The sequence below is a fragment of the Notothenia rossii genome (assembly GCF_949606895.1).
Source record: "Notothenia rossii genome assembly, chromosome: 11".
In the NCBI taxonomy this organism is placed as follows: Eukaryota; Metazoa; Chordata; class Actinopteri; order Perciformes; family Nototheniidae; genus Notothenia; species Notothenia rossii.
Window position 1 is genome coordinate 44,751,276 of NC_136910.1, and position 16,511 is coordinate 44,767,786.

The 16,511-nt window shown below is 36.5% G+C and overlaps 1 protein-coding gene across 1 annotated transcript in view; it reads right to left on the reverse strand.

Moving 5' to 3' along the window:
- The window catches only part of brinp1 (bone morphogenetic protein/retinoic acid inducible neural-specific 1), a 106,053-nt gene that overhangs the window by 57,045 nt on the left and 32,497 nt on the right, over positions 1-16,511 (reverse strand). Inside the window, exon 3 of the mRNA XM_079658361.1 lies at positions 1,280-1,470. Within this exon, the coding sequence (XP_079514487.1) occupies positions 1,280-1,470 (191 nt within the window). The remainder of the gene's footprint in view (positions 1-1,279; positions 1,471-16,511) is intronic.

The following is a 16,511-nucleotide window of genomic DNA, read 5'->3' on the forward strand; positions in this document are numbered from 1 at the left end:
TTAGCTCTCTGTACTTTTCACAGCTCATAGCTCACAGCTGGCTTCAACACCTTGCTTCCACAATATTGCAGGTTGGGAGAATTCACATTATGTGTAGGCTGCTGCAGTGTGCCTTGCCCTTTCACTTATCAAACTCTCCCACATGTGTTTGGTGGGGAAGCAGTTAGGAGACTCTGGATTTAAGATAGTCCTGTCACAGCTTTGATGCAAGTTTTGGGTCACTGTACTGCTGGAAAATCCACTTAAGCCAGACGAGATGGAATACCTGTTCAGAATAGACTTATCATTTGCTTTGGTCGATGTGGAGTTGATCCTGTGCAAGTCACCCACCCTGAACAACGGACAAATCCATATGCCTGAGTGTAACCTTGATTTACATTTAAATGCAGGGTTTATATGTTACACATTATCATTTATTAAAATCAGTAACAAATGAAAACCTGATTCAAATGTAAGGAAATAGATTAGAAAATGCTACTTAGTCGTCAATGCTCATTTGGCTTTGCTAAAGGATGTAAGAGCTGCTCTGGCGCAAGTATGTCTTATAACATGGTTCTCCTGATCTTCATTTCAAGTTGCCCTAATCTTTTTCTTGATAAAAATCTTATTTAGTTGTTGAACATGTCTCCTATCCGCCTGTTCCTGCCTGCTTGTGACACAGCTGCAGTTTTGCTGAGAGAGAGAACAATGTGGCCTAAAATTCCATCACTGTTTGACATTGTTGCAAAGAGGCGGAGGAATTATCCAGAAGGACGCAACGGTGTCGAATTCAACAGAATAATAAGATGATGACAAAATAATTGCGATATTAATTTGGAGAAAATAAAAGAGAAATATGTATTCCTTAATTTGCTAAAAGCGTTTTTGCTGCCTAATCCTAGATCTAGAAAATTATCATATTCATGAAACCGTTATCTGATTTTAAATAATAGATGTTCATTATTGTTAATTAATAAAATTCACATTTTCAAAGACATTTATTGCATTTATTTTACTGTTTAGAAAGGAAGTCATACAAAAGTTTCAGACAGCTTATATTTGGGAAAAACCCACCTTTCACACTGTGTGTTGCAGCCCAATTGGTCCTTTAAAGTTAATATTTAAACATTGTATCTTTAAATGACTATCTCAATAAATGATGTCTCTGAAAGGAACCTTGCACATTAGGTCATTTCAATGTAGCATGTCAGCTAACCACAACCCCTGTGTGATATTCATAAAAAAACGGGTGTAAAACTGTGACTCAAGTGTGGAAGTGAGCAAATGAAACCTCAGTTACCTCCTAGGGTGGCTGAGATGAGTATGTGGGTTCCATATTTCTTGATGATGGTGTCGATGAACTGCTGAGTCGTGGGTCTGCGGCCCAGCAGGCGTACACTGTGCTGGAACTCAGGCATGAGCGGCACGGGGTTCCGGATCAGGTCCCTCCTCTCGATGGCAGTGTTCCTCACCTTCCAACGTGCAAATTCCCTGAGAAGAACAATAAAAACAACCACATGATTAAGTATATACAATCACACCATCAGCAATACTATATTATATACAATAATATATATGGCGTGGTAACACTTAAGACTCCATCGCACCAAATTAATGTGTGGCTAAAACAATTTGCAAATGGTAAAAAGAAAGAAAGCTGAAGTTTCGTTTTCAGTTGTGTCCATGTATTACTCCGATATGAATATAAAAAAAACAGTTTTCTTGTTTGTCCTTAGACCAATGTTCTGTAACGTTTTTCATTTAAATTGCCTAAGGTCCTTTTTCTCTGTGTAAAGCTTGAACTTAAACCTTAAGAAAAAGTATAAAAACCGCGAGTATAACTCACTGAACTACAGAGGATTCTTCCCTTTTTGTGTTTGTATAAAAAATATGCTGTAAAAATATTTGTGTGGATGTTCCTGATGTGTTTCTACTGTTTGCACTAAGAAATGCATTCAGAAAACCTTTCCAAGGGCAAATATTACAGGCAGTTCTGTAAATCTGAGGGTTACAGAAACAACTCAAACAAATATCCCTGCCCTGAGGATAGAAACAGGTTTTCTTTAAGCTATCTGGGATTCAAAAGGAGGCACTCGTGTTGAGTCTGGCATATCCAGGTGCTGAAAGTCAGTGATTAGGCATTCATGTAAGTATCTTTCCTTTGTTTGATAAAATTGTCAGTATAGAGAGCTGCATAAACATGGTGTTATTGTTATAAAACAAGCGGTTCCTATTCGGCATACTTTGTTTTTCAGGAAAAGCAGAGGCACATATGATTCCTGATGTATCGGTTCACTCAAAAGAAATCATTATTTAAATGCAAATTGAATAAATAAAACTGTGATTTTCATCGCCATCTGTTCCCTCTGTCAATCACAGTTTGTTTTATACATCCAGATTGCGCACACAGACACCTCCACGAAACATACATTTATTTGCATGCTGATCTTTGGTGTCGGTATTATCGTGTGACACATATGCTCACACTTGTGCTTGAAAGGTGATGATGTACACATAAAGACTGGAACACTCTTCGCACTGCTTAGATGAGCAAAGAACTCCATAGGGAGGAACATGGAATTTCCTGATTACAGTCTGATAGTTTTAAGAGCACTTCCACAAAATGAAATGAAGTTTAGATTGAATTTAGATATGTTTAGTGATGCAGACTTTAGTGTATGAACGATGAGGCCAATTACGGTAAGGGTTTGATTTAAAGTGCACCAAAAGCTCTATCAGATTAGGCACAAACAAAAGGCTTTATTGTCTCAATCATTCCTACCTAAAAGCCTCGTTTACTTGAAACAATTTGAGTTCTGTTCAATAAGTGGATATACGTTTTATGTGAAATTCGACTAACAAACTCTCACACACACACACACACACACACACACACACACACACACACACACACACACACACACACACACACACACACACACACACACACTACAATAAAAAACAATCAGCAGGTTTGGAAGATTTTAGCTATGCTTTCAGATATTGCAATTAGTCTTACTGAAAGAGGTATTTAATTTAAGATAAATCAAATTGGGTTATTCTTGCTGCCCACTTTAGTTCTTGAAACAAATAGGACCGTAAGAACAAAAAGAAAGCATTGAAAAAAGGGTGAAAGGGTTTGTACTTTTCTTATCAGTGTGAAAACAGAAGAAAAGGTCTTTTTGAGATCGACTCTCAAGGTTGTTTTTTGTTCACAAGAAAAATCCTGCATCCTATTCCAAAGCTCAGAGAAAAATATGTTTAAACAATAAAATAATACACACAAAGATATTCTTTTCAAGTCTACAACCATAAGTTTGATGAAATGAACTCCTTGAATCAGTACGCTGAATCTTTTCATGCGACACGGTTTCAGTCATTGATTTACTGTCTCCATATTTCTACATATGGAAGAGAGAAATAGCTGGCCTGATTTCTGCGAAAGAATATGATGTCTGTGTGTCCTTTACATCCCTAATACTGCAGGTGCAACAGAACTCCTGCACATTGTCTTGATTGCAGGAATTTATTCTATCAAACACACTTATTGACATGCTTACATCATGACACAATTGCACTAGAGCAGTGGTTCCCAACCTGTTTTCCCAAGAGCACCCCCAAATGACTCCTGTTGGAAGTTGCGCCCCCCACTGTCACAAACTATATGAATGTGAAGTATTTTGTTTATGAATGTGAAGTATTTTGTTAAAGGAGGATGAAAGCGTAATTAAGGACCACTATTGGAGTGACTTTGATGGTTATTGGACTCAGGATTAATTCATTTGGATTCCCGCTGTATGAAGAAATTAAAGGATGGCGCGGAAGTGGAAACAATCCACAAAGGGATTAAACTGTTTAAAACACATGCTCAAAGTAAGCCGGATTTTGTCGATGCAGTTTATGTGGATTCAAAAGTCGTAAATAATCTACAAAATGGAGGAGACCGAACTGATCGGAGCAACTGTGACAAATAATCCAACTGAAACCGGCATGGACAATGACTATGTTTTAAAAATGCGCTTATCCAGAAAAGCCCGGTTTGGACACTTTACAGGCAGAAGAAACATTTCTATTAAAGAAAGAATTATACATTTCTGTCTTTTTATGCCTTTAATAGCTACTAACTTGAATTGTTATTCAAATCAATTATTTTTTATATTGTATTGTAATGTAGAGACAAGGCTTTTAGTGACAATCATGTATAGCTTTACAATTATATGTAAATAATCTGAGGCCTGGCGCCCCCCCTGCGATCTTTGCCCCCCAGGTTGGGAACCACTGCACTAGAGAATGCCAAATCATTAAAAGGTGGTTTTAGACTCAATAATGCTATTATCCCCATATATATATATATATATATATATATATATATATATCCTTTGCAGACTTCAGGGGCTCCTAATGCATGATATTAGAACCTTGAAATGTTTAAAAGCAAATACAAATATTTTTAATATGGCTTTTAATTTGGGTTGACTTTCAATTCTCACTGGTATCATTGTCCATGTTTTACTGTATTTTTTCTGTTTTGCTTTTATTTTACATTTTAAATTGTCTTTTTTAAACTGTTTTATTTGAACCTATTTTAATTTCCTGTCAGCTTTAATTCAAGGGAATTTCTTTAGGATCACTGTAGATATTTTATCTTGTTCTATATTTATTTTAATATTGTTGTTCTGTTTTCTTCTTGTTCTGTAAAGCACTTTGTGCATGAAAGGTGCTATACAACTTTATTATTATTATTATTATTATTTAGCCATGAATAGGTGGTGGCCTCCAAAGTTGAGCGTCAGTTACTCAGTTTGGATTCTCCGACGCACAGTGGGGGATGTGTCAGCCTGCCTGAGCACGACTTGGCGGCAGCACCTTTTAACGCTCCATTCAGCACTCCATAATAGCATTTAACATTGACGTCCTTTCTGCCAGTTGTCACACAACTTCATAATGTAGCCAAGATTTCAAAGGTAATATCTTGATGGCTCTCTCAAGGAAAAGGTCCTTTTACACACTTAGTACTATCAAAGAGCTGTAAGGAGTACACGTAGCAGGGTTGCCTTACATAGGGGCTGAGTGACACTTCATTGTGGTGCCAGTCACTAAGGAGAAGAGGCATTTCAATTGAAGGAACTTGGATTTTAGCGACATTTTGCCAAACAAATCAATACAATAGGTTTTTGCTTTTGGCCAGTTGCCGACCATCCAATCTCAATTTTTCCCTCCAAGGGTGAAAGTCTGCCCCTGAAGTATAATAACAAAAACGATTGAGTGATTGCTAATAGCATCACATGCTTTTACAACTGACAGGAGAACGCTGCAGCACTTTTTTCTTACTCTGTCTGATCTCTAAAATCATCGAGTAAAGTTTTTCCAACCTGATATTCCATTAAGGCTTTGGGGCAGACTTGCTGAGGTTTTCTTTTGAGTACTTTGCAATTCCTCAAAGACACAAGTCCTCATCCAGGGGGACAGGCCTCAGCACTCATACTAGTACATGCTGACTCAGCTTTCACTCTTGCCCCATGACTTAGCTTTATTAGAAGTACATGCTGGCTGTTATTTCGGAACTATGGAGCAAACATTCAATCAGGAGAACTGCGAGAAGCCTTCAGATTTGCAGCAGATGAACCAACATATCCCTCCGTTTATTCTTTCCCCATCTCTCTCTGTGTCCCTCCCTGCTGCCACGTCCCTTATCAATTCATTTCCAGTGAATCCTCCTCATGGCTCCGTCACTGCCAATTATTATAAAACGTTATATGGCAGCCATATGTACTGGTGCTCTTCTGCCCCAAATTAGACATGGAAGCAGATGGATCCTGCGACATGATTCAGTGATTCAATCCACAGCTCCAAGACTGTCTTTAATGACCTATCAAAGGAGGTTAAGAGGAGATAAATGGCATTGCAGTATAGGGGGAAATGGGTTTATGGTGTTCACGTAACTCATGTGGGAGGCTGGGTTTTAGTGCATTTGCGTGAAGAAGTGACCTACAGAGAATACGAAAACATGATATGGATATCGAGGACTCATGAATAAATACTTGTTCTCCTTTTTTCTCAATGCTAACTACAAATGGCACTGACAACCTTGAATATTTGGGAATATTTTAATAGTGGACGATCCAAAAAAGGCTTACACACATGTGCATTATAATATGTTGTATTGATCTCTAATACATACTGTAGATGTACAGTATGTATGTCTAACAAACACCTAGGTCTAGGCATTTAATGAGGTATTCATATCAAGCCTTTGAATGTCTTGGTTCCTAACCCTTAGAAATATTGGATTGGATATATTTAGCTTTATATTTTTGTATTTTATGGTCGTGTTAGATTAGTGCTAATTGTGCCCTTTAATACCGGTGTTTCTCTCCTTTAGTGTGCAGCAAGAAGGAGAGCAAACCGTTTTCAGACCGCAATGAAAATGCTGTCAATTGTAATGTTATTTAGAAAGGCTAAATGCCAATACAAATTAACATTAAAACGGAACATTGTGTTGCATGAAATCATGTTGTCATTTTGGACATAATTGCATCTATTTCTTAAACATTCTGGCATTCTGTTTTTATTAATAATGTTGGGAAAACTCCAATTAGAAGAAATCTACACAGCCGCAGCTGGAAATGAATTCTTAAAGTAGTAGTAATAATACTAACAATATTAATGTAGATTCATCTTTGTCTGCAGCTGTGTAGAAATACCGGACAGAATGGATGAAAAAAGGCTGCACATAATTATCGAATCTTGACCCAGAATTCAATTAAAACGTTATGAATACAGTTCTGAAATATTTTGTAGAGCCTTACAAGCAGCATTTTTGGCATTCTGAACAAAGATTTAGCTCTATAGGACTCGGTTTTTCTTCTTTGAAGCGTCTTCTAAAGTCGGTTAATCCCCCAGAGCCCTCATTGAGACCACAATTTTATCTGAATACTTTCCAATGTTTGTATCTTCACAGTCCGATAAATATGGACAGTGGTTTCTAGGATATATGGTACTATAATCAAACAGCTAACCTTTCCATTTCAACTCAAAATGACTTACAGTAGAAAGAGTTGTTTTTCACTAGAGATTGTAATAATGTTTGGAGCGCAGACATTCAGAGCTTCACTATGGAAGTCAACAACTGATCAATAAAACCAGCAAGAATAGCTTTGATTTGCCTTATTTAGTTTTCACATTAAATATTGATATTAAAGTCCTGCTCCTTCCTTCTTATTACAGCCAATTACAGAGAGCGCATTTGAAAATACTTGAAAGTCATCTTTGAGATAAACAAAATGCAATGCATGGCTGGCAGAACGACAACAAATTTCAAAAATAATTCAGAATACAAAACACATTTCTGCCAGTGTCCCAGTTTTATTATTATAAACTAATTGATTATTTACAAGGAGTGTAACGCTCCATGTCTTGCATCAATGCATCAGCCTCAAATTATACCAACTCAACTGCATCTCTCTGCTAAAACAAATAAACAGAATTAATTACTCAAACTTCAGTAATTAACTTCATAAAACCAAAGTATTTGAAATGTTCATTTATTGATCATGCTGGTGACTAGAGATTGAAATGGTGCTGTTAAACATTAGGTTAGTAATTCATCAGATGTTCATGAAAGGAAACCGCGCAATAAATAAATCGCTCTCGCCATTTGCAACAGATGTTTCAACTGCGATGGAAAAATGGTGTCTTTGGAGTTCTGCTTTTAAAAATCACCTCCATGTGGAACAAATTGCTTACCGGATTACCTGTTTCTAATTGTTTTAACCAAAAACATAATCCAGTGCAGTGTTACTGTATGCTTAATTATATCTGCAAGGGGTATCCTTGAATCCTACATGACCTTTTTCACTGATCATAATCGTTTTTTGTATGTTAAGTATTATCTTTGTATGAATGTTTAGGCCCAAATCAGAGCAATTTCTAACAGCCTGGGGCCACTTTGTGTGTGTTGCTGCGCACCTTGGAAGAGAAAAAAGGTTGAAAGAACTTTAGCTAAGCACTCGACGGCATTGCCTTTTTGGGTGAATTGTGATGTGTTGATTTAAACAAAATGTGTTTTTTGTTAAACTAACTCCAGCTCACTTTCAATGACAAGCTGCAGGGCAAAACTGTTTCCTTTTAACAATAGTGTACTATCAACTTATTTTTAACCTTAAGGTTTAGCGTGAAGCAACTGCTGAATTATTCATTGATATTTTTTTAGCTTTTGTTTATAGATTAGGAATGCAGAGGGTAAGAACAATTTAATGCCTGGCAACTATTAAAAAACACTGATTTTTTTGTATGTAAACTGCAAAAAGCAACATGGTTTGCCTAAATATGGAAACCTACAATTACGTGCTCTGTCTGAATGGGAAATCAGAAAGCAATTACCTTACTCATCTAGATTAGAGTTGACTTAACTTGAGACTTAACTTAAAAATGCTATAAATATCATAGTACTCTCTCTAACTATAGCTGGGAGGTGTTGCTATGTCAGTCCATCACACCTTCCAGGCACCGTGTTGTCTACTTCAATTAGAGTTGGACCGCATTGACACCGAGCAAAAAATACCCTAAAGCTCTGACACGGGCAGGAAAGGACCATCACACAGCGTGTTGCCAAAGGTTCTTTGTTGATCCTGGATTAAAAAAACCTTGAGAGAGCATGACAGATATTCGAAGTGAGGTGGCACCGAGGAAAGACAGGCACAGTTTTAAAGTAACTGAGTTGGGAACTGGCTTCGGAGAGTCAAGACACAACATGGACGACTCTAAAATGACATCAGGAAACAATAAAAGCAGTCAGTAAACTACAGAACTTGTCATATGTAGTTTCATGTTCACCTCTGTCCTCCTCCCTTTACAGTTAAATGCATTTCATATTTCGAAGGATATGTTTCCCTGTTACATCTTGACCTTTTTTCAGTCTGTTGTAAGAATCCTGAATATCTGACAACAAGTCTGTGCCATTTTATCTTCACTTCACACACCTGAACAAACCACTCATGATAAAACAAACAAAATAAAAATGTTACACCTAGCTATAAACATGTTGACGTTATCAAAACACGAATACTTTATTTGAAGCAGACAAGATGCTGTCGTAAAGGGCAACAGTGTGGCACAGCATTTTACGAGGAACATTTAAGGATGTATCTACTGTGGGAAAAAAATATCTAGAACAAAAACAGGCCAAAAGAAAATCATGTTTGTAGCTACTTTGTTCCTTGTTGTCTGCAGACGCTTAGCAGTGCAGTGTAAACCTCAAGGAGTGTTTTGTGGACATTTGAAGCGTTTAACATAAAGTGGTAAATCTGATGGAGCGCAGAAACATTGAAAATTATTGGATAATAATATATAGCAAGTTCATTATTTTGTTTATCTCTTCTGTTTCAACTTGTACAAATATGAATGAGAACACAGGGCATATTTACTGAATGAACATGAATAGGCTTATAGGCTTTGAACTAAAACATTACTTAAAAATAGGAAAAATAAAAAAATAAACTCTACATTGTGTACATGAGAGAGCCAGGAGGATCAACGGCATAATTCTGTACATCTGTGAGCTCATACTGATCGTTACAACAGACCTTCAGGCGGGTAAGGATTGACATGTACTAGCAGCTGTTAAGGCTTGGGTTGTACTGAGTCACGTCATATTTGAACAGTAGCAGCATTTCATAATAGGCCTGTAAAGGGGCAAATGTTTTTTGGTATAATTTAAGGTAATTTATCAATGTATGTCAGTTTTGTTTAAAAATATATTGTTTTAAAATGTATATTATATAAATGCTTCTCAGTTTTCTTTAAAATGTCAAATGAAGACTGCTCTGATGTTGTAATGAAATACATCCAAAGTAGTTTAACATTTAAGCTGTTCACTATTTTAACAATGTTAATGTAGGATTATTTAAAAATTACACTTTATCTGAGCTTTTGTCTATTCATGGAAATTGAGTCTCTTGGTTTAGGATAAAAAATAGATAAGTGTGACATATGAAGGCTGCACTTCTTAAAGTTTTAAGACCAACAACGTCATAACTTTGTAATTCAAACTTTGCTGCAATATACAAGGATACAATATATATATCTTGCAGGAACAGACAATGTTCTATTAAGAGTTAGATACTTTGTTTAAGACTTTACATTAATATTATTTTCCCTGTTGACCCACAGCTCCTGCTATAGTGTCCACTGACATCTTCCACAGCTTTTGGGGCTAACCTTACTTCCTTCACATTCTCTCTGTAGTCCTCCAGTTATGCGTGCTACCTTTCACACTGTACATGTTATATGCCTGGTGAGTCAGTCAGTTCTGCTATTCTTGCACATATTCCCATGATGCATATTGAATTTAAGAAGGACTAAATGAGGGACACAAACTCTTGGTTACAGGCTGGGTGGTTGTTACTCAATAATGTATAAATGTGGCTTTGCATTAAACGAAAACCTAATACCACAGTGAATGACATCTGAAGTAGAAACATGAGAAGGACGCACTCTATGACTTGGTTATTTTTGTAAACGATATGTACAAACAGTTTGGTTTTCCAGTGGAGCCTAGCTATTTCGAAAACAAAGCCATAAATGGAAAGTTTTTTTTTTAATTGTACACAATAATTTGTGTTTCTCCCTCAAGATTTAAGTTGTTTCATGGTGCCTGTGAAATACAAAATGTCATTGAAAAAGCTGTGAGTTTGGAGCAACTGATGTGCGAAGGGAAAGACAGCATCGATTTTTAATGCTTTGATGAAGGATGAACCTTTCATTTCTAGTCATTTGTTCCAATTCTTGTATTTTAGGGATGACTTGGCTAATACTTCAAATGCTGGTTGAAAGGGATACAATACAACAACATCATTTTGAACTATCTACTTTAGTCAAATTTACTGTCAGCAAACAAAATACTCTGGAGGGTAACAGTCTATTTCCAACAACCAATCAAATCGAGTGGAGACATAAACAACTGTAGCTCCAATCCTTAAACTATATCAGCTGGGCTTGAATGGATGGCAGCTTCATGCTAACGTGACTGCAATTGTATATGAGAAAAACATTGAGATATTATTTCTCAGTGAACTGGGACCCATGCTTAGAATTCAGCGAGGTAATTTACCAGTTCCACATTTTCTGTATTTATACAACTATTTTTGCATAACATTTTGGTACAGAAGCAGTGCTTATGCCAATGTTAACGATTCCGATTATCATAAACATAATGATCAGTCAAAACAACCATTACATTAAAAAAGGAGATAGAAGAAGACATAGGCGTGTCTGTAAACACTTTTTTTTGCAAAACTGATAATGTTCCTAATGCATCTTATCAGCCAATATGTTGTATTTACTCGATCACTCCACTTTCATACATTTGTATAATTGTCGTTTTTTATGGTAAAAGTGTGAATGAGGGATGAGGAAGTCAGAAATATGGCTTCTAGAAAGATGAGGATCATTATTGTGTTGTGGACAGAGTGAAAAATAAGCTGCTGCAAGTCCAAACTAATGATTAGTGAAACTATTTAGAAATAAAAAGGGTTGGAAACTAACAAATGACCGTGTATGCAGGAATCATCCTCACCCTGATGATCTCATTTGTCCATCACCATAATGCCATCTTATGAAAAATAATTAGCAAATGATCCTACTAATGTATACATTCTATTATAGCATTCTACATTATTTACAAAAGACCATTAATTATTCCTGAGACGATATTGAGTGAAGATGTGGCACACTGTTCTTTTTAGAGCCTTGCTCAGCTGACTGAAAGTGGTAAACCATGAGGGCCTCAACAGAAAATTCTGGCAAGCTGCAAAGACTGGGGGAGACTTTGATCCAATAATGGTAATTCCCCCATGAATGACTTTGTGAAGCGATTTTCTCTTCCCACTCAGTATTGACTTATTATCAAGCCTTTCATTCTGCACATGGTGTTCCAACACAGACACAGTGCGACATGATCTCATGTATTTGGATTTGATATATTTTCCGGCACGTAAGTAAATGGTATTACATCTAGATCACCATGTAACCCAGCATAGTTTATGGATCTCCATCTGCATTTCAGAGGCTGCCTCCTTAGGGCTTCCAGGATTACATGTTGCATTGCATTACTTTTTCATTTGACCAGTTCATGTGATTTACCAGTGATAGATGAGCACCCAAAGGCACACACTTGGTAAATACAATTTCATTAGAGACCATCTTCACCTTATTGGGATTGACCGTACACTTAACAAAATGCATACAATTGATACTGCTACACTACTGGTACTGGCATTTATAGTAAGGACTGCAAAAGACACCATTTTCGGGAAAAAAGGGAAATAAAGTTACATTTAGTGGTTTAAAGCAATTCAATTGAATTATCTTCACAACTAAAATGTGTAGTTTTTTCCTTCATCAGTCATCGAGGCTTGTTTTTTGCATCACAAATTTCATGTAATTAGCGACGTAGTTATCCAGCTAACTTGATGTTACATAATCGTTCTTTTTAAAGATTTTTTTTCAAATATGTTCTTGGGCAACCAGTGCCTTTATTTAAGCGACATCGTTGAAAGGGTGAGACAGAGGGTGCTGGTTGTATTTTTTGTTATTTTTCAAACCACTGGAAAAAAGCATCTATAGAAGCAACTCTAACATCTACATACATTAAATCAAATGTCACTCTCTACCAGTGCACATGTTTTGTTCTGAGCAATACCCTGAGAAATTAGAAAAAGAAAGAACAATATGGTTGAAAATGATAGACTTCCGGACATCAAAGTGCTTAACAGTTTGAATCTCTGTGATCTGGCTGAACTGACTCGGTACAACTACTGTAGCAACACTCATCTACAACGTATTAAAGACTGCAGATTTGCAAGTTTGTTTTCCTTAGAGGGGCATTATTAACAGTTATTTATTTGGGGAAGACCCCACAATCTGAGAACATAGAAACCGTATTTCAATGCTGTCACAGTATTATGCAGCAGCTTGCCGGAATGAAAGAGAAAACATCTGGGTCTTTTATGGTAAAAAGGAGGCAAGGCCCAGTAATAAATCAAACAGACAGAGATACAATTGAAATCCTGTATACATTTCAAACACCACAAACTATTCAGAATAATATAGAATGAATCTTAATCCTATGCTCCAGTGCACAGTAAAGGTCTACGCAGAAATGTTATTTCGGATGGCCTGAGCTGTTTGCTCGGGCTTGTTTTATTTATTTTCACTTCAAAACTGAAATGGGCGTTATTTCCTGCAGTGTAAGTACTGCAGGAAATCAGGGGGGCTATTTTGAAATTCTGTTATAGTGCAGCTAAAAAAGTAGAAACCATCAGCACAGAGGCGATGTATAAATATCCAAGTGAGTGTACTGAGCTGATGGGTTAGGATAAAATAAGGTGCGTTTAAATCACTTTCCACTCACTGTCAGTGTTCACTCACATCTGTCTATTTAATGATCATATTGTCTTACAAAGATAGCTGCAAATCTTTCATCAAATATAGAAACACTTAGTAAGGCAAGTGACATTATTGACAAGTGTCCTTATCTGCTCTTAAAAATGTGATCACATACAGATACACTGCTTGTAATGAGACATAAGATTTATTGAGAAGTATTTAAAGTACAAGCTTTTGATGGAGTGGAGTGTGGCTATAATATTATTGCTTATCCTGCCAGAATGAGTAGTTATAAAGTTTAAAACTAAACTGTTAAGAAATATAGCAAGAAAAGGCTTTCTTTTTTCTTCCAACCCAATTTGCAAATTGCAAAATCACTCCAAGTTGTGACGTCAAGATGCCTGCAGAGTCCATCTGGGTAAAGTGTTGGCACAAGGCCGGTACTGTTTTCAGTCCAGCGGAAGGAAAGGAAATATAGACAGACAGAAGAGAGAGATGTTTGAAAAGGATGAGGCTTATGTCGACGTTACTGTGATGTACACAAAGAAGGAAGGCTGCCATCAGTCTTATGAAGTGGGGGCTGAGTTTGGGTAGACTTTCGATTTCTTCTTCCAACTTTAGTATGAGCTGACAAAAATCAATTTCAGTTTCTCTCTCAAAAGTTGGTAAAGATAGATATGAGGTAAACGGAGAGAGAGTAAGGCAAAGAGAATAAAACAGAGTGCTAATATTCACACAATAATCTGTGAATGCAATTTATTTACGTTAACTACACTGCTGTTAGAATAAAACATTTATGAATCTCTTTTTGCTGTGCCATAATTGACCCACAAACAAGTAGTACTTAATGGGTTCACGTGAAGTCAAAAGGGGAAATAAACAGCTTAAATGGATGTTACTAACTACCAGAATGACACAGTTAATGCAATAAATAGGCTCAGTGGTAACAAAGCTTTACACTCTAAAAGTCACACTATGTTGGATATTTATATTAAAACACGTGATTTAACTTCATACTAAAATATTCAATGTGAGATATCTCTACCTTAAATAATTCCACTTCCTCCATATTCACATGTAAGTGTCTTAGTTATTAACCATTAATTGGAGCATATCAGCAAGTGGAGCGTGATTTCCTAAATGGAGTATTATTCCTGGCATAATAGCTTAGTTAGTGCACTGTGTAAATCTGGTGAGGCAATGAAACCAAAATGGATCTAATCAAAAACAATCTCTTAATTCACTTTGATCTCGAGAATGTGATGGGACATGGTGCCGGAAGTGAATGCACGGGTGAGTGGCATGAGTATGTACTTGAATCTAATTAACTGCGAAATGTGAGAAGTTCTGCTGATGAACTAGTGTGATTGTGTGGGCAATGACTGAATGGAACTTATTACTATAAGCTCATGCAACAAATAATGGATGAGAGGCACTGACTTGCATTCATGTGGAACCAACAATCATGAAGAATCTCAAAATGAATGATCCCCCTGAAAATGTTGTTGACATTGCCCTCACAAAAGCCAGCGTAGTTCAAGAGATGATTTCATCCTTTCCAATATAACTACATCTTAGTCTTCGTGTATCCTGTTTACAGCTGATAAAACACTTTATCACCTTCTACCTCCTGTAATGAAAACACTTACAATGCTCTTCCAATCTACATACAACACAAAACTTACCAAGGTCAAGGCATTCATGCAGGTACAAACAAAATACTGCTATTGTCAGTGCCCTAGATGCAGCCTATTGTATCCCATCCATTTACTGCTGAACTCAATTTGCCCCATAATAAAATTGAGTCATACCCCGAATAATCCAGCATTATGTTGATGATTTCTATGCACTATATTTGCTGTTGGTGATATGAGTAAAATTGCCCGCTTTTCAATTCAATAATCTGTTTATCTTTTTATCTCTTAGAAACAAACGTATTATAATGTACTGAACTTCACTCTCTATAATTAAAGGATATCTAAATCAGTGGTTCTCAACTGGTGGGTCGCGACCCAAAAGTGGGTCGCGGACCGTTTGGATGTGTGAGTGAAGAAACATTTTTGGGGAATTTTTTACTTAATTTAACTTAACTTATTTAATACTGTTTTTTAAATGCCATTTAATAATGTGTTAATGCTGTATTTATTTTTAAATGTCTTTTGTTTTTATTTTGTAAAGCACTTTGGATTGTCGCATGCTGAAAGGTCCTATATACTGTAAATAAAATTGCCTTGCCTTGCCTTGCTGGTCAAACTCAAGAAAGCCAATATAAGTTCTGAAAGATTTTTTTTTCAAGCTGTATTGGAAAACAATAAAGGCTGTTGATATTCCTGTATAGGAGATATGCTGTATACCTATAACATCAGCATTTAATAAACAGCAATGTAAGAAAAATGTACTCAGTTGATCTCACCATCAATGTAAACCCTAAAGTTTAAAAGATGTAACATACTCGTTGTTTTTCATGTGAGCTAACATTAGTAACTGAAGTCAAAAGCTACACATCAAGCGAGGAAGTGGACTTTGAGCTGAGCTTGTTTTGTCAGTGGCTGCTTTTAAGGTAAAAAATGAAGCTATCATTTGTGATGAGGACAAAACGGTTTGTGATAGCTTGTTTTGTCCAGGTTTTAATATTTTTTCTTGTGATTACATTTATTCTTACCCGTTTTTATACTGATAATGTGGTACAAAATTCTAAACATCATCTGTAGTGTCCTGTAGTGTCAGCCTTCCATAGTGGCATTTGACCCTTAATTGATAAGTGAAAGTGGATACGAGCATGAACAAGTCAGTGGTTATCTATAATATCGTTACCGCTCCACTGCTTCAAGTCTGAAAATGAGAAACATGTCATTACTTGTTAAACCCACTTATCAGGCCACTGCTGTGCAAACCCCTTGAGATCAGAACAACCTTCCTGAGCATATCAGGCCGGCTCTCTCTGTGCCCTCTTTCTGAAGCTCACTGTACACTCTTTACCAAAAGATAAATCATGCCATGACTCTATTTTTAACCTGAATCAGCATATATTTGGAGCTTGTATCATCAAAATATATGTCTTTCAACTGAACAAAATGTTTAGGCCGATATTTCAGAAAAGCCCTATAGAAATTGATGTTACACAACTAGCCTTCTGGATTCTTAGG